The sequence below is a fragment of the Aptenodytes patagonicus genome, chromosome 10, assembly GCF_965638725.1.
Source record: "Aptenodytes patagonicus chromosome 10, bAptPat1.pri.cur, whole genome shotgun sequence".
Classification (NCBI taxonomy): domain Eukaryota; kingdom Metazoa; phylum Chordata; class Aves; order Sphenisciformes; family Spheniscidae; genus Aptenodytes; species Aptenodytes patagonicus.
Genome location: NC_134958.1, coordinates 23,950,097 through 23,973,719, shown reverse-complemented (window position 1 = coordinate 23,973,719; position 23,623 = coordinate 23,950,097). Strand labels below are relative to the sequence as shown.

At 52.7% G+C, this 23,623-nt stretch overlaps 1 protein-coding gene across 3 annotated transcripts in view; it reads right to left on the bottom strand.

Moving 5' to 3' along the window:
- Positions 1 to 202: 202 nt before the first annotated feature.
- The window catches only part of CPEB1 (cytoplasmic polyadenylation element binding protein 1), a 36,939-nt gene continuing 13,518 nt past the window's right edge, over positions 203 to 23,623 (bottom strand). For 2 of the 3 annotated variants that reach the window (XM_076348610.1, XM_076348609.1), the window contains exons 3-11: positions 10,480 to 10,706; positions 8,620 to 8,869; positions 8,190 to 8,303; positions 7,980 to 8,084; positions 6,853 to 6,989; positions 5,419 to 5,617; positions 2,822 to 2,916; positions 2,478 to 2,558; positions 203 to 1,630 (exon numbers count right to left, since the gene is read on the bottom strand). In XM_076348610.1, the coding sequence (XP_076204725.1) occupies positions 1,520 to 1,630; positions 2,478 to 2,558; positions 2,822 to 2,916; positions 5,419 to 5,617; positions 6,853 to 6,989; positions 7,980 to 8,084; positions 8,190 to 8,303; positions 8,620 to 8,869; positions 10,480 to 10,706 (1,319 nt within the window). In that variant the 3' untranslated portion in view covers positions 203 to 1,519. The remainder of the gene's footprint in view (positions 1,631 to 2,477; positions 2,559 to 2,821; positions 2,917 to 5,418; positions 5,618 to 6,852; positions 6,990 to 7,979; positions 8,085 to 8,189; positions 8,304 to 8,619; positions 8,870 to 10,479; positions 10,707 to 23,623) is intronic. The other variant, XM_076348608.1, reaches the window with a different exon arrangement.

Sequence of the window (23,623 nt, the reverse complement as noted above, 5' to 3'; positions counted from 1 at the left end):
ACGCATCTCCCAGCAGAGAGCTCCTCTCCGGCCAAGTCACCTACAGCACTCGTATGTTCCCACCATGCCGGGCTGAGGCTCAGCTTCGCCCAGCGGTTCCACCACCGCGAGCTGAGGATGAGAGACACCTCGGCCCTCCGGCACGCAGAGCTCTCACACAAGGCGCACAAGAAGCAAGGGGCAGGAGAGGGTTGGGTTTTTTTTTTTGCTGCAACGTGTTTATTATGTGCCAAAAACTACACCACAGCTTACTCCACACGTCTGTAGGAGAGTGCAGTCTTGCCTGCATATACTACAATGAGGTAGAGACTTCACACACAGCTTCACGAAACCCCACAAAGAGCAGCTGGGATATGCAACAATGCAACATCAGCTCAGCAGGAAAAAAAAAGAGGGAGAAATTATGACACTGGTTCTTTGGCACACAGCTTCCGATAGAGGGGAAAGTAAAAAAAATAATAATAATTAAAGTTCTCAAATCCCAGCAGCAGCATTTCAGTCGACTGCACCGTTACTCCGTACATTTCGTAAAGGAAAGGAAAAGTACTTGTCCCCTCTAAGAGAAAGGGCTCCTATGAACCTTCATCTGTCCACCGAAACGCAGCCCTTTTTTAGCTAGTTACAAAAGAAAAGTAAGTCCTGTGACTTTGTGATTAAAAACCTCTATCAACCCCCCTTAAGTGCAACTTAAAAAAGTGCAACAAACTATTTAAAACTATATACAGCAGCTCAGAGATCGTTTATCCGGTCCAGTTTCAAATCCAAAAAAAGCCCGTCCTGTTCTGTTGCAAACCCCTTGATTTACAACTTTCCACCAGCAGCCCCCAGACACAAATTGCAATAATGTTAAAAGCTGCCAGGAAAGAAAAAAATCTCTCGTTTCAAACGACTTAAAAACTGTTTAAGAGTGTAAAAAGGAACTGGTAAAAACCCTCGAGCGTAAAATATGAAATATGATTTGGTTTAAATGAAGAGCAAAGTCTCCTTGTTGTTACAGTAAAAAACGCCAGCTGAACATTCAGTTTATGCCGTTCAGATGGGGGTTAAATGAATGGAAAGGCACTGTATGGCAACTGCAAAAAAATGGAGCCAATGAGACCTGCATTATCACCATCAGTATTGCAAGGAATGTAAAAAAGCGCCTTTAATAAATAAAAAACCTAGGTGAAGGCATCTGCATAAACACCTTCTCAACACGTGGCCCTTTTTTTTTTTTGCTTCTCATCAGCAAACTAGGAACCAAAGTCTGGGAACTGCAGAATCGCTTGAGGGGCGCTCCCCCCCCTCAAAAAACCCCCAAACAAAACCCGACAAAATTCACTGTGCATTAGTGCAGAAACAAAAAGACCAGCAAGTGCAAACGTGAATGTAAGATTTTTTTTTCCCCATTAGTCCTCAGGAAGCGCGTTCCCAGCCTGGGTCTGGCACCAGCAGGCACGCTCGTGCGCTCTCCACTTGGCAGGTTAACAAAAGGACTTTCTCCTGCGCCTGCGGCAGCCCCCGAGCCTCGGCGGCCTCTTTAGCTGGAGTCTCTGTTCTTCTGGTTGCGCATCAGCGGGCGGTGGTGACGCAGGACCTCCATGGAGTGCTGCCAGTGCCAGCAGGAGCGACAGAAGTACTTGAAGCAGATCTGCGGGGAGAGCAGAGGGGCAACGCCGTGGGGCAGGGGTTTCGAGGCAAGGCAAACGGACACTGGCCTGCCGGGAAAGTGGCATTTCCCACCCCCTCCCCGGTTTTGCAGCCCATGAGCCCACACCAGCACAGCGGATCTTTGAAGCAGAGGGAGGGAATTCCAGCAATGCTGCCGGAGGGCGTGTTGTGCTGTTGTGCCAGGCTTCGCAGTCCCTTTTAAAAAGGTTTAAAAAAAACCCAGGATCTGGGCACTGGCTGGAAAACACCTCCTGGGGGCACTTGCAGGCAGGGTCTGCCAGCACTCCCACTGCCACCTCTCTCAGCAGAGCAGAGCATGCTGCTGCTCATCTCCCATCTAGACCCTGCAGGGAGCCACTGGACCCTGGCCGAGCTCCTTTGCCCACAGCGAGCAGAGGTCAGCCAGCATCCCCTGCATTTCAGGCAGCTCCGGGACCGACTGCAGAGTGACAGCACTCCAACCTCCAGCTTGTCACGGCGCACAGAGCAACAACCTCCCCTCGGGGTCAGCCCGCTGCACACAGCAGGCCCTGGTACTCTGGCACAGCACCAGCAGAGCCATGGCATCCCTGGCTTGAGGCAGGGTGGAAAGCTGCCTTTGCCTCCCAGTGAGCACTGGAGCTGCCCCCCAGAAGGGCTGCACCTCCTCCAAAACAAGGGCCCACCTGGGGCTCTTGCATGAACATTTCATCCTCCCCACTCAGCAAGGGACAACAGGCATCCCCAGACACTAAAGCAAACGCTGCTGCGGGAAGCGGAGCCTGCTCCTCGAGGAGCCCCCCACCAACAGCCAGGAGCCAAGCACAGCCGGCAGGGGAAAGCCTTACCTGGTCTCTGCAGAAGAAAGGGCCGGGCTGGGCACTGCAGACTTGGCACATAGAGTCCTCCAGGTACGGGTCAATCTGAACCTGCGGGAGAACCAGGCAGTGGGCACGGAGCGGTGCTGGGGGCAACTGCCTGCTCCCTGGGCAGCCCCTGTGGCACCGACCCACCACCCTGGGTACCCCAAACCCATCACCAGCACCCCTCATAGCAGGCGGAGCAGCAGTTCACCACCTCCCTCTGCTTCCACAGCGATACGGGGCAGGCTACACAGATCGTGGTGCTCCCAGCAGTACCACCCATCACACACAGATTCGGCTCCCCGGGTTGCCCCATCAGCTCCACTCACCTTTTTAGTAAACTTGGTAGTTTTGATTTCCACAAACGCAGCGGTCACTGCTTTCAGATAGCTGCGCTGGTTGTTAAAGGTGACACGGCCAGACCCTGGAACAAGCCAGACCACAAGTGTTAGACTGACCCAGCACCTACAGCAGGAACCAGCGGAGGCTGAGAGGGAGCTGCTGCCAGCACCACCCCTTCCCCCGGCGCAGTTCAGCCACTGGCAGGGAAGCAGCTTTTGCAGGGAGACTGTATCCAAGGCCTCATGGCTCTGCCTGCCTCCTTCCCCAGGCGGTAACAAAAGCACAGCAGGCAGCTGGGAGCAGAAAGGCTTTTCCACGGACACCTCCAGGCTGGTAAGATGTGAGGTTACGGGCGGCAGCGCTCCCAGGAGGACTGGCAGCAGCCAGGCAGACAGAGGGAGGCTGCCAGGGCACTGCTGAGGCCAGCACAGTAGCGGGCTCCATGCCTGCACCCAAAATAAGACGGTGCTGAGACAACTCAGCAGCTTTTATTTTGAGCCTCCCACTCATCCCAGAGCCTTGCATTTTGCAGCTTCATTGCCAGTCAGCAGCATTCCTGCACCACTTGTTTCCAGCCAAGTTTTGTTAAGCTCAGGAAAACGTATCTGTGCTTACCTATGAGTTTTTCTTGGTGTAAAGGGAGCTTTGGGCTGTTACAAGACAGTCCTGCATGCCGGCAGATTGATAGAGCTCAGCTCACCACCAACAGCCACAGTGCAAAGCATTACCCAGAACCCATCCACTCCTCTCCTGTAGCGTCACACAGGACACAGGCTGGAGGGCCTGGATCTGGTTTGGGATTACGCTGTGTACGGGGATTGCAGCTGCACTCAAGGGGATCCTTCCTCTAAGGGAGTCAATTCCGTCTCCTAGTGGGACACCCTGAAAGCTGTCCAGGCAACAGCTTTCTCTGTTGACCCAGAGCAACTGGTCTCAAAAGGCAGCTCCTCCTAACTACCGTCAGACACTGATTTCTCACAGTACATGCCTCCAGCAGGATTACCCTCTACCCGAGATGATTCAGCACAAGGCAGGTTATACACAGTGGTCTTCCCTTGAGGAGCCTTCTGCCAAGCCAGGGGCAACAGTCAAGCAAGCCTGGGGCAGCACCTCAGCACAGGAGATGCTTCAATCAAAATTAGAGTACAGTTTAGTTACCAAAATTGAGTTCACATTGCTGTAACTAAGACAACTTCAAGGGTGGAAGTGCCGGTCTGCTGCTGGGAGCCAGAGATCTCACCTACTCGAGGGAGTGACCTGGGCTCTGCATGAAGCCACAGGAGGTTTTAAGGTCATGCTCTAGGACTTCACAGTGCCTCACGTGGCAGCTCAGTGTGCAAGACTTCATCCATGGTCATACTGGAACTAAGAATTTGCTTAACATCTCATACTTCCATTCCCAACCCCTTGGGACTGTCCCCCCCCACGCCACTTCAGTGGTAAAGCACTGCAGCACCACAGTCCTAAACCCAGGCCTTGGGCACCAAGTCTTGACCAGAAAAGCCTGAAAGCTGTCCAAGGACAGTGACGAGCAGCAGGCAGCTCTGCACTACCAAACTCTGACATTGCTCCTGCCTGGCAACACGCAGGAAATTCACGACTTGCTGAAGCCTGAGCCTGGAAAGCTGGACCTCATGCTCAAGCCATAGGGTTTTTCCACACAGACCAGTAACCTCAGTGCTGTCCCCTGCCCCATGAGGCCACCAGGGAGGTACATGGGACACTGCTGTGACATGTTTCAGCTCCTGTGACATGAGTGGCAAGTGCTCCATTCCCCTTTGGAAGGCTGTCTCAGCAGGGCACAGAGACAGGGCTGCTCTCTGGGTTACTACAGGGGCTGCAGAGGTCATGGTTTGGGGCAGCAGCTCTCCTCGTGAGCTGAGGTGGCAGCTGAACACCAGACTTGCTGCCTGCAGCAGTTTGTGGTTTCAGCCCCAGAGGGGGGGAGTGCTGTCCAAGAGTCACACTCATCCCCAGCACCTCTCTGACCCTAGGAAGGTTGATGCCCTGAGCTGAGGTGGACATGCCATCCCCCAGCAGATCCAGTCAGGAGACTCAGGGAAGCCTCTCCACTTGTGCTACCGGCTGCCTTGGAAGCCCAAAGCAACAGTGCCCTGAAGGGGATCCAAACAGGACAGCAGGGACAGGACACTGCCCACAAGTGCTGGTTCAACCGAGCTGCCCACAGCCCTGTCCTGTTCCCACTGCCCAACAGTGACACTTCCCCAGCAGGAAGGGCCAGCAGCCAGTGGGTCTGAGTTTGCCCTGACAGGCAGCAGGAGCCAGGGTAATACCCACAGCCATCTCTGCTCTGGGGATAGAAGAGCAGCTAAAGCAGCATCTAATGACCATTAACAGCACTGAACAAGGGCAGAAAAGCCCTTCAGCAATGCCTACAGAGATACTAAAAACCTCTAGCTGCTCTGGAATGATCTAGGACCTTCTATTTCCCAGGCATGTGAGCTCTGCCAGCCCTCCCCAAGGTGCCCCGGGCAGTCTTCCCCACTGAGGGGAAGGGGCACTCCTGCAGCCTCCTCAGAGCATGCTGTGGGTGACTACTGATCCTGGCAGGATCACCACTTACCAATGGGATACTTGTGCTTGTCCGTGTCGATGCCAGCGTAGACCACCCCTCCAAACAGGTCATACATGACTGCTGCCAGGGCCTCTGCGTTCAGCATCCCATGCAGAGCCCCCACAAACACAGTCTTGCTGGGATCAAGCCGCTGCGATGGACTGCGTACAAAGTTGCTGTCTGCCAGCACCCATGGGATCACCTGCACCTGAAACCACACACAAGCAGGTCAGTTGGCCAAGGGCCTGCAAAGCCACAGGCTGTGCTGCTCTACAGTGCCCTTGGCTGACAGCAGAAGCCATCCCAGACCCTCAGACTTCACCTCCAACTTGCAAATGCCCCTTTGTTATTGCTGCTCAGGGTCCACATTCAGGACACTACAGCTCTGGAGCTCCAGCCTTGCTGCAGACACCTCAGGAGAGCCCACAAGGCCCGATCAAGGGAACAAGAACTGCCACACCTCTCTGCTTGCAGCCAAACTGGAATCCAAAACACTGGTCCATCAGGGCTGGCAGCCAGGAAACAATCCATGCAAAAGTGGATTTTACCTACTGCCTGCACCTATGTTTACAGCCCAGTCAGATGCCTCCCTGCACAGAAGCCTGTTGGAGGAGATCAATGAAACAACCCACCCACTGCCAATTTCAACAGGAGCTTCCATCTGCTAGACAGCCGATATAGGGCTCTGAAGAGGAGAAGCTTCTGCCAGAGCTAAATCACCAAGCATGAAAGTGCTGCCAATAGCCAGACACTGGGAGAGCTGTCTGGAGTGCAATTAGTTTGTGCCTGTCTAGATAAGAGCCGAATCTCAATTCTTTAACTCCATAAACTTGTGCAGCTGTACCTGATCTATAGCTAAGGTCCCCCTTTACTGGAAGGCCAACCTGAGCCTCTGGCAGCCTCAGCACCTCCACCTCCAGAGCACAGGTCAGCCAGCCAAGGCTGCGCTGGGGAGCAGCTGCAGTTACAGCTGTGGATCCAAAATATCTGCCTGTGGTGAGCATGAAAGCCATTCGTTCTGCAAGCAGATGAGGTCTAATAAAGCACCAAAGGGATCAAAGTCTGTCTCCGCAAGCAAAGATATGCTGAACGAAGCATGAAGCAGTAAAATCCCTGTTCCTGTGCTCCTTTCCAGGTAACTAAGCTGCTCGGCTTCATGAAGTCAGGGTCTCCCCACAGATCCAGGAGCTCCAGGTCACAATTCCTGACACAAGCTGTTGAGAAGCACACAAACACTGATCTGAAACTTCCCTCCTTGCCCACATCCAGCCCTACCGCAGGAACACATCAATTAAAGATGGCCAAGAGCCCATTTGACTTCTGCTGCTCCGCTTCAGCCCTGCTATCCTGGAGCAGAGTAACACTGTGCACCCCCTTGTCTCCAAGGATCTCATCAGCAACCCCTGCTGTCATCTGCAGGGCTACCCTCATGGGTCTGCTCACCTCTTTGCAGCGCATCCTGCGGCTGGACATCTTAAAGTAGTATTCACTAAGCCCATCAGGGCTCAGCAGGTCCTGGGAGCATGCCTGGAGCAGAGCACGCACAGATTTCTCTGACTCAAACACCAGGTAGACATATCCTTTAGAGGTGAAGGGAAAGAACCAGTGTTAGAACTGTAGCAGAGGAGAAACAGATCACCCCAGTTTGCAGACACCCTCAAAAAATCACTCAGATGCCACCCAAAGTATCTGCACTCCATCTCCCTTGCTGTCCCCAACCCCTTCTAGGGGAGGGCAGCCATTTGCAGCACTTGCCCCAGCAGACTCTACATACGAGATCCACCCGTGATGCACAGAGCCTGGCCAAGCTGGGAAAGAGCCCAAACTCAGCACAGCACAAGGGGGCAGGTTGCCCATGTCCAGTGCCATGTGGGCCACTGTCCCCCACGCACAAAGCCACATCGAGACAAGTGGGCATCACCAGCCTGGCCAGTGTGCCCTGCAGGAAAACAGTCTTTGCTTCACATTTAGGATGTCTTGGCCCAGAAATGTAGAGTTCAGGGCTTTAAAATCACTTCCATCAGTGCCAGCACTCTGTACCTTGCATTGCTCTGGTGACTGAATGAAGCCATTAGGCACCACCAAGCCTACAAACTAGTCACTCCTTACCCTGTAACTTACACAACACATCAGCCCAGCTACTTCAGACAGGATTATGCCCCAGGCGCTGCTCAGCTCACCAGTCCCCACAGCCTGCCAGCTTGCTGCGGACACACATTTGGATTCGCCGCATGCGCTTTATGCCAAGGGTGCGCGTGCTTTGGGTGCCTGCGCTGGCAGTGAGGACTAGTGGCTAACGCCCAGAGAAAACCAGGCCCACGTAGGGCTCCAGAAGCACCAGAGAGGGTTTCCCCCCACCCCACGCTTCTGCCCAGCCCTGCTAGGGACGGGTGGGGAGGCCAGGTTCGAGGTGACAGTGCTCTGCAACCCTGGTGCTGACCCAAGTGAGAGCGGGACATTTACCCTAGGGTGCTCTGTACCATCCAGTCACCAGCATGCAGCCGTACCATCCCAGCATCCGTGCTGTAACATAGCATGGGAAAAAAGTAACCCTACCGTGTCGCTATTACCTTTAGGCATATTACCTTTGGGAGGGCAGCGTGGGTGTTTGCCATCCTTACCAGGCCACTCCACACTCAGTGAGCCAAAAACACGGAAGGTGTTGATCAGTCCAGCTACAGACAGAAGGAGAGGAGTCAGCATCCCCCCAAAAAGCTCCATCCTACACGCTCCTGGTGTCAAAACCCAAGGCCTCAGTGCCAGGCCAAGGGGCTGCTCACCTTCCGTGATGTCCCATGGGACTCCTCCCAGGAACACTTTGCAGGAGTAGACAGGGTTCTTGTAGTTTCGGGGAGGCAGCTGCCCGCTCCAGGTGCAGGTTGCTTCATTCACAGCTTGGACAAGCACAAGCAACTCTCAGTACAGGACCGTTTACTTCCCACTCTCCCATGGGTCTCCAAGCAAATCCCCATATTCCACAACTACAGGTTCAGCAGAGCTGCAGCAGCAACAGGCAGCTGCCCAGACAGCCTGCCTGCTTTTCTGCCAGCAGGTAAACCCACAGTCAGGCTTGTGCATGAAGAAAGGTCTAATCTGCTGCAAACTCATGTCCAGCCACATTATCTGCACAGAGACCACCTATGTACCCTCCCAGAAGCACAGGACCATTACCACATACTGAAGCCTGCTGAGATCCACCATCCAACTTACCTGCTGCTTGCCTATGAAGCCTGGCTTCTCTTTCAATACTGAAGGGGTCTTCTGGAGAGTCCAGGAGATCCCAGGAAGGCCACGCAGATGCTCCAGGCCATCTTTTCGATGCACTGGCTGGGGAGGAAGTTACTGCAGCCAGGGCAGCTTGATCTTGATCCAGCCGGGACCCCACTCCCATCTTTAGGGGGTCTCTTGACACCCCACTGAGGGGCAGGAAGGGCAGAGGAGGGGAGATGCGAAGGCTTGACTGCAAGAAAAAGTCCACATTAAAACCCAGCTTCTGAGTAGGAGCACATAATACTGGAGGCCATGCATCACACTGGGGCCCTGCCCTCACCCATGGCAGGAGAAGGGGCTCTCTGATCTCCTGTTCTCCTGAGACCCTCTGAGGTCTGGCAGAGGCAGGAAAGCAGCCACCTCACCTGTCCCAGCAGCCTGATGGGACCACAGTTTCCCTGGAAGAGGCCTGCCCCTGCAGCCATTTCCCACTGAACCCATGCCAAATTATCAGCAGTGGGGATCATTAAGCAGGAGGCACCTTGCACAGCCTCAAGGACAGCTGCCACCCCCAGGGAGCACCAACCACCCCAGGAGGAGCCTCATGTTTTTCTTCAGGCCCTGCCTGCAGCAGGCAGGGCTTGCCAGCAGCACCCACAAGCTCTGCAGGCAGCCAGCTGGCTCTCGCCCTCTGCAGACCAGCTCCCAGGCCTGCCTGACCAGGGTGTGGGCTCAGCTGACTGCAGACCCCACTGCTCACAGGTTTAACATGCCTCTCCCCAGGGTGGAAGGAATAAAAGCATGGATTAATACAACAGCAGGGATGCGAGGCATGGTGCAGCTTAAGAGTACCAGCCGCTCTGCGGATCTAGCTGTGCACTGCTGCAGCACAGCCACCCACGCCAAAGCTGTGCTGGGGAAGACCTGACCTTCACGAACAAGGCCAGCACAAAGCCCTGCTGCCCCACACCACCTGCCATCAGAGCCCAGGGTGCTGCAGCCACTTACAGAACCCCTGCTCAAGATCCTGATTCTCCAGGGTGGATCATAGGAGGATCAACTCCACATCAAGCCAACTGTGTCCTTCACACCCACCCCAACACAGGGGTCAAGGCCATGGCTGCACCACAGCAGAGTCAGGAGCAGCTCAGCCCTGGCTTTAGCCTCAGGTCCTGAGGACAAGCCATGCAGCAGCACCTGCAGAGCTGGCTGGAGCCAGGCTGTCCTGCTGGCACCCAGAGCTGCTGCTCACACTGCAACGCAGACCCAGCAGCACAGACTGGGTCAGCAAGACAGACACTCGCCTCACTCACTGGCTTCCAAATTTAGCTACGCTTTAGGGAATGGGAGCAGGCTAGACCCAGTTTGCTCTAGAAGAAACAGCCCTGAAATGGAGAAGTGCAGTCAGCAAACGGGAAGGGCAATGAAAGGCAGGGACAGGAGCTTTTGAGAAGCCCAGGCTGGAGCCTGGAGGCAGCTGTGCTGATCAACCACCTCCCTGTTGGGATCAGGGCACAGACTTCCTCCTGCCACACACCAGCTCAAGCACTCAGACCCCTCTGTGAGATACTTTAACCCATTAGGGCTGCAAGCATAAAGCCAAAAGGCCAAAATATTATTTAGGAGAAAAAAAATAAGGATACTGCTAGTCTGTGCTGACTGGATGAGCAGTCCTTCTTCCAAACCCTGGGCTGCAGGAGAACCTCACTGTCAGTGTGGGGATGACAGCTCCCTCCAGCACTCCCTTCCCCTCCTGAGCAGGCAGGGCTGCGGCTTGCAGCCCCCCACAGCTGTCCTGTGCTCCCCAGAAATGCAGCAAGACACCAGGAACCACAGAGTGGGTGCAAGACCCAAACTTACAATCAAGTCTGAGAGGTGGTCAGAGCCAGAGCTGAACCCACTGGTGTCTGAGTCCGAGGGGCTGCTGGAACGGGAGTCCAAGAGGGAGCGGGAGTCCAGGCGGGAGTTCCTCAATGTCGGTGTGGAAAACTTTTCTGGCAGGTCCGAACCAATGGGGTCTAGAGGCAGGAAACCCAGTGGGGGCTTCCCCAGGACGTTCCCGAGAGGGTTACTCAGCATGCTGAGAACTGCAACAGAGAAAGAGCCTGTCAGTGCTGCAGCATGATGCACCTCCTTCCCTCCTGGCTCTCGTGGCAGAGGCCCAGGAGGGTACTGGGCTCCTATCAGCCCACAAACAGCTTGTCGTAGAGGTGGCACATCTGGCAGGTACCAACCCTCTGCACAGCTCCAGAAAGGCTGCACATCCTTTGCCATCAGTTGTAGCACTGTACTGCACAGCTGGAGGCAATGGCAGCAGCCTGGTGTGGCCAACAAACACGAGGATGAGTTATTCTCCCAAGGCTGAGATCAGCCAGGAGATCCCACTTCATCTGGGAACAGAATCAGAAACCCCACATCCCAGTTATGGACCTCATACAGGTGCTCCAGAGACAGGCCCCTCTGCCCAATCCATGCCGTTATGCTGGCATTTCTTGCTGCTTGTGCTGGAGCAAGCTGGGACCCAGGGGGGCAGCTACCCATGCAGTTTTAGCAATGAGGGGGCACAGACCAGGCCCATGGCCAGTATTTGCTGCACACGGCAATGGCCAGGCTGAGAAGAGCGAGGCCTGGCCCATTAGCAGGCATTTGCAGGCTCGGAGGTGGGATGCCGCAGACGTCAGCTCCAACAGGAGCTGACTATGGGCAGCCAGCGACATGCCAGTCTGGCCTGCTGACAAAGGAGACGCTTCACAGTCAGTGGCGAGCACCGTCCCCGGTATGCATTCACAACAAGCCTGTCTGGTCAGGCCTTTGCCCAAGAGCCAACAGACAAGTACGCGCCAGACTGCTTCCCTCACACAGCAGCAGGTTTTCCTCCCACTGAGGAGAATCAAGGCAAGCAAATTCCTCCCTACAAACAGGGCTGCCACACCCCCCCCCCCCCCCCCAAGCAGAGCACCAGGCTACCAAGGGGTCACAAAAATCCCATCCTGCTCTGTAGGTCAGCAGTGTGGGGCCAGCTGCCACCCAGAAGGAGAGGCAATGCAGGGCAGGCTCAGCCACAGGAGATCCCATGGGGGCACGACACCAGCCAGCTCTATTCAAGAGAAGCAAGTCTCAGCAAGCTGAATGTGTCCCCAAACCAAATGAAAAGGGCAAAGCATTCAGAAATGGTTTTAATTATTTAGAGGCTGCAAAACAAGGCAGCTTGCCCTGAAGCTTTCAGTTTTCAGCAAAGCAAGTTTGGGATCCAGTTGATATCCTCCAACCCCACCTGATTCCAACCAACTAGGACCACAAGGTTTTTAACCCAGATTTTCAGTAGCTCTTGTGCAGAAGAGGATTAATAATCCAAAACACCGCCCAAACTAGGTGAGTAAAAAATGCCATCATGCTCGAGTGCGCTATGGTCTGACACCAGTACCAACTCAGTGCCAGCACCAGAGAAAGCTGCTGAGCATGCCTGAAGCGAGATGCTGGGATACACCTGTCCCAAGCCACATTACTTAGTGGCATACCTGCCAGGAGCTGGCATCTCTAGCCTCACACTACAGTGAGAAACCTCAAAACACCAACAGAAACCTCAAGACAGGTACAGGTGGGTCCTTTACTTGAAGGATCTACCTCATCCCGAGGCAGAGCTAGTCTGCAGGAGCCGTCAGCAACAGTCACAGCATCTTCCCGCATTTGCAGAGCCTTATCCCTGCGAGTTTCCCCAACAGAGGTGCAGACTCATTCTGGCTGTGGCACAGGACTATGAACTCATCTCTGACTGCACTTGGAAAGGGACCTCCTGCCCTTTGAATATCTGCTTAGCTCTCCCCGACAGCAGCACCTGTGCTTACACCCAACCCCGCAGCCACAGAAAAACCTCACCAGCCCAGCAGTACTTACCCTGGGCAGAGCTCGAGGAGCAGCAGCAGCCCTGCTAGCTGCTGTGGGTAGCAAGGGAAAGCTGCTGCAGATGGCTTGAGCCGGGGAGGAGACTGCTCCCTCCTAGTCACAGCACAGAGCAGGGCAGAGCATCTCCCAGCCCAGGCAAGCCGCACTACGCTGGTTTGCCGACTTCTCTGAAGCCACGTGATGTGTTTAAAAATACAGCCAGTGTATTGTTCAAGGGAGACAGCTGAATTTGTTAAACAGGCTCAAAAATCTGATTAGTCACTAAACAGTACAAGAGTCAAAGCAAAGCAGCTGATCCCATGGCCCAAGCCTCACTGCCGACAAACACTCCAGCACTGACACCCTCCTCCTCAGCCATGAAGCACAGTGGGTTTGTAACACTAGGCAGTGAGCAGCCTTGTGCTGACCTCGTGTGCGCAGTGTTTCTAGAGACCTGGAGCAGCAAACGCCATGCAGATTGCTACCAGGCAATGCTGTCCTGCACCTCATCTCCTGGTTATCAGAGATGCAGGACCAGAACTCCATTTGGGATGCATCAGCAAGGGTTCAGGGGCTCATCAGGAGCTCCCAAAGGCATTACAGGGTCCAACTGCTCTGCTCCATTTATTTCACCCTCATCTCTGCCACCACTCTGGCTTGCTATAGCCACTGCTCACACATTTGCTCCCAGGATTGCTTAGCTCTCACCTCAGCTAGAAAACCAGTAAGGCCAGTAGGAGTGCATTCAAGTAGCAGGATTACTGGCCTTTAAAGGGATCTAATGTCTGGGCATCTGAGTTTCAGCACCAAGCAAAATTCTGCTGGCTACAACTGACCCACTCTTAACCTCGTGTCCTGGAAGCGCCGACATCCTGCTGTTAACGCAGATGGATTTCATCCACTCCAGAAGCTTTGACAGGTCTGCACAGGCAGCGCTCAGTTACACGCTCTGCAGGCTACACTGAGTTGTGGGAGACCCCACATCACCCCAGTGGGTCTGACTCAGCTTCACTTGGTACCTACAGCCACTCACAGGGACATCAGGAGGAAAAGCCATGAGCCACGCTTGGCGTTTCCTCCTTTACACTTGCTTAGCGATCAGGTTGTGTCCCCTGAAGCCAGCCTTTGCAGGTAGCCTAGGAAACATCAGCATAAAAGACGAGATCTTATTTCTCACCTCCCCAACCCGAAGGCATCCTGCTCTAACCCACTGAACCCCCTCCTGGGGGATGGGGCACAAGAACCTGACAGAGGCTGCCCACCTAAAAAAAGCCCTCAAGTCATTGGGGCCACTCAATAAAACCACAGTTCTTCCAGGGAAGTTGGCCTTGTCACCCCTCCCAAGCAGACAGCTTGCAGAAGAGAAAACACATTTCCAATACACATGCAAGATGCATCAGCAATTTTTGGTGTCAAGAGCATCCCTGAAGATTCTGAAGTGAAGCAGCAAACATCAGGTAACTACTCAGACTAAGAAAAAACCTAAGCGCAAACAACTAAGTATTTTTCACATCTATGGGGGAAATTTTAACTGAAGGGTCTACGTGATTCCCATTCATCCGCTCATACACAGCAACCCTGCTGCCCAGAGCACGGCAGTTTGCAGAGAGCTTCTGGAACTTTTCATGCCTCCGCTCGAAGCTGCAGGAGAGACACATGCCAACGCTCCTTTGCAGGGGACAGCAAAAAAGGTAGCTTTTAATAGAAACTCAGCTCTGACTTTTGACTCGCTGCTGCAGCTTTAATGACTGGATTCGGAGCCAGAATGCTCCATCTTTGAGCACGTCAGCCAAACGCTGACAGATTTAAGAGCTCTGTGGAGCAGTCTTGATACCAGCGTGGCACTCTTCCAGTTCACGGGCGCTCAGGCCGCTCTCTAGAGAACGAGCATTTTACAAACCGCTCTTCCTCCCTAGTTGAGCTTTCCCCTAGTAAATGCTATCAGGACAATGCTGTTGCAGTATGTCCTCTTAATTCCTGCATCATCCCGGGGCCCCTAAAGATACCAAGGGGAGCACGTGCAAGCACCTTGGACCCACACTCAAGCCAGACACTTTGCAGCAGAAGTACGCAGCTACACTGAGCCTATGGCAGTAGTTTCACAGCATGGCTAGTTTAAACTCTTCAGGCCAACTCTGTCCTGTAGACCCCAAATCATCTTTTAAATCCTGTTACCAACTACTGAGCTACCACTTTTAACATGAATTTACCCAATCTTGAGCAGATCACTCCATCAGCACAAGCTGAAATTCACAGCATGTATCTTGGGAAAGGCACCCCAACAGCAAGATGCCCAATGGCCAACCCAACCAGCCTCAGAACAGCTTTTATTCTTCCATGTGCTGGGTAGACTTGCAATTTAAGATTTTCAGCACCTGCCAAGGACCTTGAAGCATATGGCTTTCTTCCCCGCATACTATAATTTACAGCCATTTAAGAATTAGGCCTTCCTGGTAGCTTTGACCAAGCCCACTTTATAAGAGTTGTAAAGATGAGCCCTAAGGAGCCGGGCTTACCAATGCTAGCAGCTCAGGGAAGGGCTCTGGGTAAATAAACCACCTTACCACTATGCTGATGACAAATGACACTTTACTGCCTTGAATAAGACCTTAAAAAAAGAGCAGTGCTACACACAGAGCATCCACTGAATTTATTCCTGACAGCTAGAGTTGACAGAAAGCTCTGCCACCATTAAGTTGTCCTCTGAACAAGTACTTCTGCTTTAGCTTGGGTCTGCGGGAGACCACCCAGCAGAACAAAAGCTAACAGCACATTAGCAGAGCAGTGCTTGTGCTCTTTACTCCTTGGTGCATCAGTTTTAGTCAAGTTATCTGGAAACCGAGTCTTGCCCAGAGCAAAAGACCTCTCACCTTACAGCTGTCCAGGTCCTTCTGCTCAAGATCTTTCCCCACACTGTAAGAACATCAGTGGAAGTTTCCCCATAGAGGAAAACAGCATTTGCCATAGGGTGACACACATCACTCAGCCTCTTCACAAGCCTGAAGGCACACGTAACTGTGTGCATGCACACAAGAAACTCCCGTTGAGCTGAGCAGCATGCCAGGCCCTGGATACTTACATTACAAGCAACATCTGGTACCTGCATGCTTAATGCACAGGCAGTTTGACACCGCATTGGGCAGCGGCACCAAGTGCTAGATGAGCACATGCACCCACTTTTTGAAGTCATGCTCTGAATACATATTTCAGCCTTTGAAAGCTCACCACAGGGCTGGAGAAAGGCTATTTAGAAGGGACCAGGACTTGTCTGAGCAGGTCTACGATGCCGAGCCCTTCAGAGGGTCACACTTGCTGGCTGGCACCACCATCAAGGTTAGACAGAGGGACATTTCAATCTCCTGAGAGGAGATACCAGAAGTTTGCCTGCTGGGAGATTACTCAGCACAGGAGGGATGGCAGACTGTCAAGACCTCCCCTTCATCCACCAGCTACTACTTATGCTGAAAGTCCACCCTTCTGCCCTGATCTCCTTGCAGAGGCGGGCACGAAGAGATCAATAGGAAAGCTTTTACCAGGAGAAAAGCAGGGCAGAAGTGGGTTTCAGTGCCACCACACTTCTGCTTCCACTCAGAGACACCTGCTGTGCCCAGAGGCTGCAGAGCTGTATGCACATTTGGGGCAGGGTGGCAGAGGAGGGAAGCAGCATGACAGAGGCCCTGGAGACTGAACACAGTGCAGTTTCTTTTGTCATTCATCAAATAAGCTTGTAAAGAAAAAAAGGCTGATGTCCCAAACAATAGCCTGCTGCAGTTCCAGAAAAACAGCTCGTCTGCAGTTTTTACCGCCCAGCCAGACTCTACCCTGGTGGGGTGGGAGCAGGCTGAATGTTTTAGTCAGCCAAAAAGTAGCACCTCCTACAGACACTAAGCAACTTCATGGCAAGAGAAACATTTGCATGTCTGAAAGTCAAAGGGGCACCTTAACCACCTCCTACAGCTACAGTTAACATCTCTAGTTACAGCAGTGACACAGTCAGACAGGCTGCCAGAGTGAGTTTTCCCCCTCCATCACACACAAGCACCAAGCTGCTTAAAACATGACCCACTCACCACAGGGGAAGGGGCAATCAGTACTCCAGATTAATCTTAAGTGAAGTTTTAGCACTTCACACCTGCAGCCACAGGACCTCACACTGCCTAGGAGGAGCCAGCACACCTGCAGCTGCAGCACAGGGGACATCCAAATGAACCAAGCCCAGCAGCAGCTGTGATGACACATGTGGGGCTGCAGCACACAGTACAGGAATGGGCTTTGCTTGGCACAGGGAAGGCAGATACTGGATTCCCCCCTCTATTCACACCTTAACAGGGAGCTACAGGGAACAGCCAGGCTCTTATAGGTGCACAAACAAACAGGGAAAAGCTGCAGCAAGAGAAGTGGCACAAAAACTTCTCCCTCTTAAGTGGAGCAGCCATGTGGCAGGGCCCAGAGAGGTGGAGGCTATCTCCATCCTTAGGCCCTCAGAACTCACCTGCGCAGCACACTGGATACCTCCAGAGGTCTCATGCAGCTCAAATCCTCCTGATTTGATTATAATCCCATTACTCCAATGAAGAAAGAAGTCACTGCTGTTATGAGAAAAGCCACCTGAAGTCAGATGCACACACCCTCTCTGGAGCTGTACATCACAACAGAAGTCTCAATCATCTATGAACCAACTGCCAACTTTCAATAAAAGCAGTTCCCAGACCTGCAGATGTGATCAAACCAGCAGTAACCACCATCCAAATAGGAACTATGGCACAGCCCTTTTTGTTTCTGGACAACAAAAGAGGAACCTCTGCCCTGACAGATTCTTCATTTGGGGCGAAGAAGAACTGAGGATATTCAGGCAGCTATTTCTGGTTTGCTAAGAAGGGGGCAGGGGAATAAAAAAGGCAGCATGATCCCACAGCTGAACTACAGAATTAGAGTCAGGACACCTGAGGTCTATTCTTGGTTCTGGCACCAAGATGGTAAGTCACTTCCCTGGCATGCCCTGAAAAATGGAAACAGCAGTGGAACTAGGAACACGGAGAAGCTTATCGCGTTGATGTTTGAGAGCACAGGTCCCCCCCTCCTGCACTGAGAGAGTGGGACCCAACTGACAACAAGCCTTGCTGCTTCTTGAGGCAGGGAATTTTCTACTGTGTTTCTGGGAAGGGAAAACAGATGCCCAAGGTAAATATAAAATCAGTAAAGACAGCTAAAACGCAATTCAGGATTAGAAGTGCACAGGTAATTGCATTCACTAAGCAGACTGCCACAACTGCGTTCGTCTTTAAAAAGATCAGAACATTGAAATACAGCAGGTTTTAACATGTATCAGTCCCAGAGAGATTTAAAAGCCAACATATTCAGGTCAAATTCTGCAAAACAAGCTTCAGCTTTGCAAGCCTCAAGAACAAACACTTCTATATTTAAGTACCAAACTCCTCTCAATTATTTGCTGCAACATCCAGGGTGCAAACTCTGCAGCATGTGTTACTTTATGTGCTAACAAGGATGAGACTGACTCATTTTCACTGCTCAGCTGCACCACAGTTTGTGGGGGTGTCAAGTCCATCAGGATGCCACCTTTAGGAGAAGGTATGTTCTTCAGAGGGGGAGCAGGCTGTTGGCCATACCCCTTTGGGCAAGGCAGCAGGCTGCGGTAAAGAGCAAGCTAAAAAAGACATGCTTTAGTCCCAAATGCAATCTTGTTTGAGAAATGGCACAAAAGCCTCACTAAGGCATTCAGCTGGCATAAAGCCACATATTTCATCCCTAGATTGGCACACCCAGCACCACCAGTTATGCCTGCAGGTTCCCAGTTACCTTCCAAAGGTCTGCATGCCTCGGGTACAGAATGAGAGCCTTAGGGGTTTGCTTCACCCTCCCTCTGCACTCTTGGAGGGAAAATAAGCCAGAGGGGCAAGGAGGGAAGCCGGGCATTTCTCCATGGCCATCTCGAACAGACAACGGCTGCTGCTTTGTCTGAGAGCAGCCTCTGAGCTGGCAGTAGCACAGACATCACCTGTGATTCAGCTGTTTTGCCAGCGCCTAAGGGACCATGCATAAGGCAAGCGAGCCCGGAGATGTGGATACAAGGTGCTGAGATAGAAGACGCAGCACTGGCTGGAGATGCCCTGCCCACTGCCCCTGCCCTCAGCCCGCACCCTCTGGGAGGCTGTTAATTCAGACCCACGGTGGCACCGCACAGCATCTGCGTGGTGACAGCTCAAGGACCATGGCACCTTTTGGAAGCAGATCACTTCAGAGCCAGCTCAGCAGAGGTGCCCATTTAAACAGGCCTTGTTCTGGGAACACTGAGGCAGCCCATGAATTAAGTTTCCACAGCCCCTTGGGCTACGCTTTCCCCTCCAGCAGCTTTCCTATCCTGCTTTGAGCGGGAGGCTAGACTAGCTAACCTCAAGAGGTCCCCTCCAACCTGAATTACCCTACCACCCTAAAAAGACAACCTGTCAAGAGCGCTTCAGAGGGCCCAAAGTGCCCTCTTACAGTAGTCCCACATGCAGTCCCTGCACGAGAAGTCAGCTAGAGGGATTTCAGCTATACAGACAGGTCAAACTCTGCTGGCTCACCGGTCTTGCCCCTAGTGTCACTGCAATGACAGGTCATGCTGCAGCACCACACTACACAGCCTGTTATCAGAGCAGCAAGCTGTGCCCGGAGACAATGCAGCACCAGGGACAAACTCAAGTTTAAGGTGGGAGCAGATGCTGAACTCTGGGCCTGTCCCACCAGAGCTGGGGAAGGGTAGGAGCAGGCATCACTCCTACCTTCTGCTACAGGTAGCCCCAGTGCACTGGGAGAGCGGCTCCAAAAGCCACGTGGAAGTTCAGGCAGTTCCTCTACCCAGCTCCAAGTGGAAGCACTCAGACCTGCACACGTTGTGGAGTCTGTAATGAAGACACCAAGCCAAAAACATATTCAAGGGCCTCTTCTAGAGAGCTACCATATTACCACCAATGAAGCTGCAGCAGACAAAGCCTTTCATGTCTGCTCTGCCTAGCAAGCAAGCATCCCATCTGCTGCTTAGGCATGTAGCAGTGCAAGGGTTGGAGGAAAACCTACCCACACCATCTCTCATTTCACTGGCACAATTTTGGGGATGAATCTTACCCCAGGCCAGAGCTTGCACACACCTAAAACACCCTGCCACTACCTCCAGTATCAATCACAACGGGGGGGGGGGAAAAAAAGAGACTAAGCTACTAGTTGCCTGGGGCAGCTCAGAGCCACCGAACAGCAGTTCTGATGCTTTCCTCAGAAGGAAACATGCTTGCTAAGGCCCACTTCAGGAGCTAGCCGAGAGGCATATGCTCCAGACTACAATTTGAGTCAAAAAGCTTATAGGCAAGCTCCACGAGGCCAATGCATCTGTACACACCAGCATCACCAGGCAGTGGAGCACTAGTCAGCATGTCTACGAAGGGTGGAGATCTGCCAGCGCTGGAGCATTTTCTTCACTGCATCTCCAAAGGCTTTGAGCAAGATCAGATGCGTGAGAAGTCTGTGCCTTCCTTGCACCACCACCTTGTGGGTGCAAGGTAATGGCTCATCTGCCATTACCTCCAGAGAGCATGCAGGCAGCAGCAACAGCCCCTCAGGGTTGGTCCAGAGGCTGCAATAAAACATCCTTCCCTGACAGAAGTCAAGGGGAAGGTTTTGGGTGGTGTGTGCCTGCTCCTGCAAGCCACCTCCATCCAGCACAAGACTGGAGGCTGCCCTGACCCACTTCAGTTCTAGCTGGATGCAAGCAGAGATGCTGGTTAGATTCCCATTCCAGTTACTCACCTATTTGCATCTTCTACTTTACAGCATCAGCACAAATAAAAATAAATCTGTTTAGAAGCTGCTCAAATGGAAGCTTTAAGAGGTGGATTAAGAGCAACTTCCATTAGGAACCAATTGCAAACTCAGTTTTGATACTTGTTTTACTTACTTGATACATATTTTATTCTGTTAAGCATCAAATACTGCTGCCACATGAGCAGTCTGCAGCTATTAAGTGCTCCCTGCTTTCTACTCCACAGCACAACTGGCTCTGGCCAGCAGGTGAGAAATCAGCCCATGGAGTGTGAGCAGCCCTTACTGAAACATGCTCAAGAAACAAGGGCCCATTAAGCATCCACACCAAGTGGATCCTCAGAAAAGCCCTACAGGAGCTAAGATGTCATGGGGCAAGCTTTTAGTAAGGCCGTTTCAGGTACTCCTGAAGTACAACCACCACACAGGAGGCCACGCAAGTCAAGCCAGCTCCCAGCTTTGTTCCATTGCAACATTATTATAATCAACATCCACATACAAGGCACCACCACCACGTTCATGCTTCCACTGCTAAGCCCTGAACAGTAGGCAGGCTGCTTCAGAAGGACCAGGGCTTAACACACAGCTGCTGGGAAAGCCTGTCTTCATTTCAAAGCAACAAAGGACACTGGGAACATGGGGATTCAGGACACCCCCCCCCCTCAGGTCTTTGGTTACTCATTTGCCTGAGTCTGGTGCAGGCCTGAGGCCAACAAGAGATGGTCTTGCCCCCTTGCTCCAGCACCAACAGCCAGTATGAAGGAACCTTTTATTGTTTTCCAGGCAGACTCAGGCTTAAACCTGAGTGAGGCTGCAGGTGAACTCTGAAGTGTCTCACTCAGGGTGAAGTGCCCCCTCTCCGGACCTGAAGCTCCCCCTTCACTAGGGAGCAGAAAGAGTCCTTCTTGGATACTCTGGTGGCACATAACCTAGAGTTATCCAGATGCTGAGCTCTTCCCTGTCACAATGAGCCTCTGAAGCCTTCTTCTAGCACGAGAAGGATTTTCATGCAGCCGAGCAGGAATATGCAGCAGTTGAGGATTACACTGCTGTTTGAGTTGATGCAGCTACCAGGCACACCTAGGCAGCAACTGTCTTCTGAGGCCATTTGTCCAAAACACAGCAGGTAGAAAAGCAGGGAGAGACCCAGACACACAGAGGGGCACCAGGAAGAGTGCTAGGGAGCAGGCACTCAGCACCATGCTGCAACACAGGTTAGCCTGGCAGCAAATTAAACAGCCAGGGAGAACAGTCGGAGATGTGGGGGACTTCCCTCTCCCAAATCCTCTGCCCCTCTAGGGTCTTCCTCAAGCTCTGCAGCTAAACACTCAAACCAACAACTCAAGGAAGGCCAGCAATTGCTATGTTGTGCTTATTAGCAACAACCACCCCCAGACTGATTAGCAACTCTCACTCAGGGGGGCAGTTCTCAGGTGCCTGCCACCACCCATAACAGCATTTCTAAGGACAGTCTGAAAACAGCCAGTCCTGGGGGAACAGCTTACAAGTCCCTCCTGCTGTTATTGAGAAGAAAGGCTAGGAGTCCATGACAACAATCATGCTTCCTTCTGTGCAACAGGTCTTTTCTTTCATCTTTCAGAGATAGGGTTTTGCCTTGAAGACTTCAGAGTGATTTCTACTCAGAGGCCTCAGCTATCTGCCAGGCAACACACAACAGATTGCCTGTGGTTCTAGCCTAGCAGATTTTAAGCAACTACAGATAATCAGCACATTCAAGCTTATTGCAGAAAGAAGTTGCTGTGCACTGGGAAGCAGGAGAACCAAGGGCTGGAAAGATCCAGCAGCACTTCCCTACCACAGGCCATTTCCCAAGCACCAGAGCAACTGGAGCTGTAAGCTTGCAGGCTAGAGAATCAGACAGCAGCAGCTGCTCCAGAGAGGGCATGGATGAGGCTGGAGCTGCAGTCTCAAGAGCAGATCCAAGGAAAAGCTCAAATCTGTTGCTGCACCGGCAGCTTTAGGGTCACACGCCAAGCAGAGAGGCAGATACAGCAAGGTGGTCCATCCAACACCATCAGGAAGAGCTCACCAAGAGGCAGATGTCCTCTCTGCAAGAAGAGCCGATCCTCCTGAAAACGCCCTTGCAGGTTAGCATCACAAACTTAGTGTTAACAGACTGGTTTTAGGATGATTTCCCAGGGGGGGCAAGTCTGCCTGTCCCACATAGGGTTAGCCTCCGCTTCCCAATGTAGGACAGGACAGACCAGCCAGACCAAGCAGCTGGCATACAGGCTAAAAACCAGCCAGGGAGACCCAAAATCCACACAGGGATCTACTTGTGTACTGCTGTCACCCGTTCTCTAAGCAAAAATTGGATCGAGACCCCATTTGCTTGTGCTCCTTGAGGAATAGGGCAGAGAAGGTAAAGGATACCATCAAGGGCAGTCCCATCTCACTGCTTCTTAACCCCTCCTTGCCTCTGCAGAGCAATGAACTTGAAGGTCTTGACACAGGCACCTGCCTACTATACTGTCTTTAAAGAAGGGGAAATGCTGCCTCAAGAAATACAGCTGGGGATGGCAGGACTGGAAGTGTTCAAGGCCAGTTTCCTGCAAAAGCCCCTCCCCAGGCCACAGAGCAGGTTTCTGGGACTTGCTGAAGTATTTCCAGCTTGACAGATCTAGTGGCAGTAGCGGGTTTAAGATGCCTTTCCTGCTATGAGACAGCAGTTCAATCCTACAGCCAATAAATGCAGGCAGCTCGAGCCTGCAGCAGCTGCTGCCTCCCAGAGAGGGTCTCTCCAGACATCAGCTTCGGGGACAGACAATGCATCTGGCATGCTCTCAAGGGCTAAGCACACATCCTCAGTGCATTAGGGCACTGGACCCAGAAGGAAAACTTGTTAGAAATAACCTTGTCTGGGTGCAAGGGGTTCAGCAGCCCTTCAGGAAGGGGGATGTAGGCAGGATCGGAGTATATAAGCCAGCCCCGTTGCTCTCTGGCCTCCTCCAGCACAGCCCTGGCAGGCGCCTGATCCCACTGCACCAGGCTGCGCTGTGACACCACCCCGAGCACAAGGTGACACCAGAAGGGTTTGCAGCCAAAGGTCCTTCCCAGGCTGAGAGCGCTCCATGCTGGCATGGACTATGCAGACAGGAGAGGAGGCCCCAGCTCATCAGTACTCAAGCACAAGCACTGCAGGGGACCACATCAGCAATATTTTTAGCTTGATTGTTAGGGGGTTTGTTTTTTGGGTTTTTTTTTTTTTGCATTTCCACCCTTCCAGCCACCTCCCCATGGGTCCGCGCAGCTGAGTCACTGCTGGAACCTTCCAAACGCTTGGGCGCCA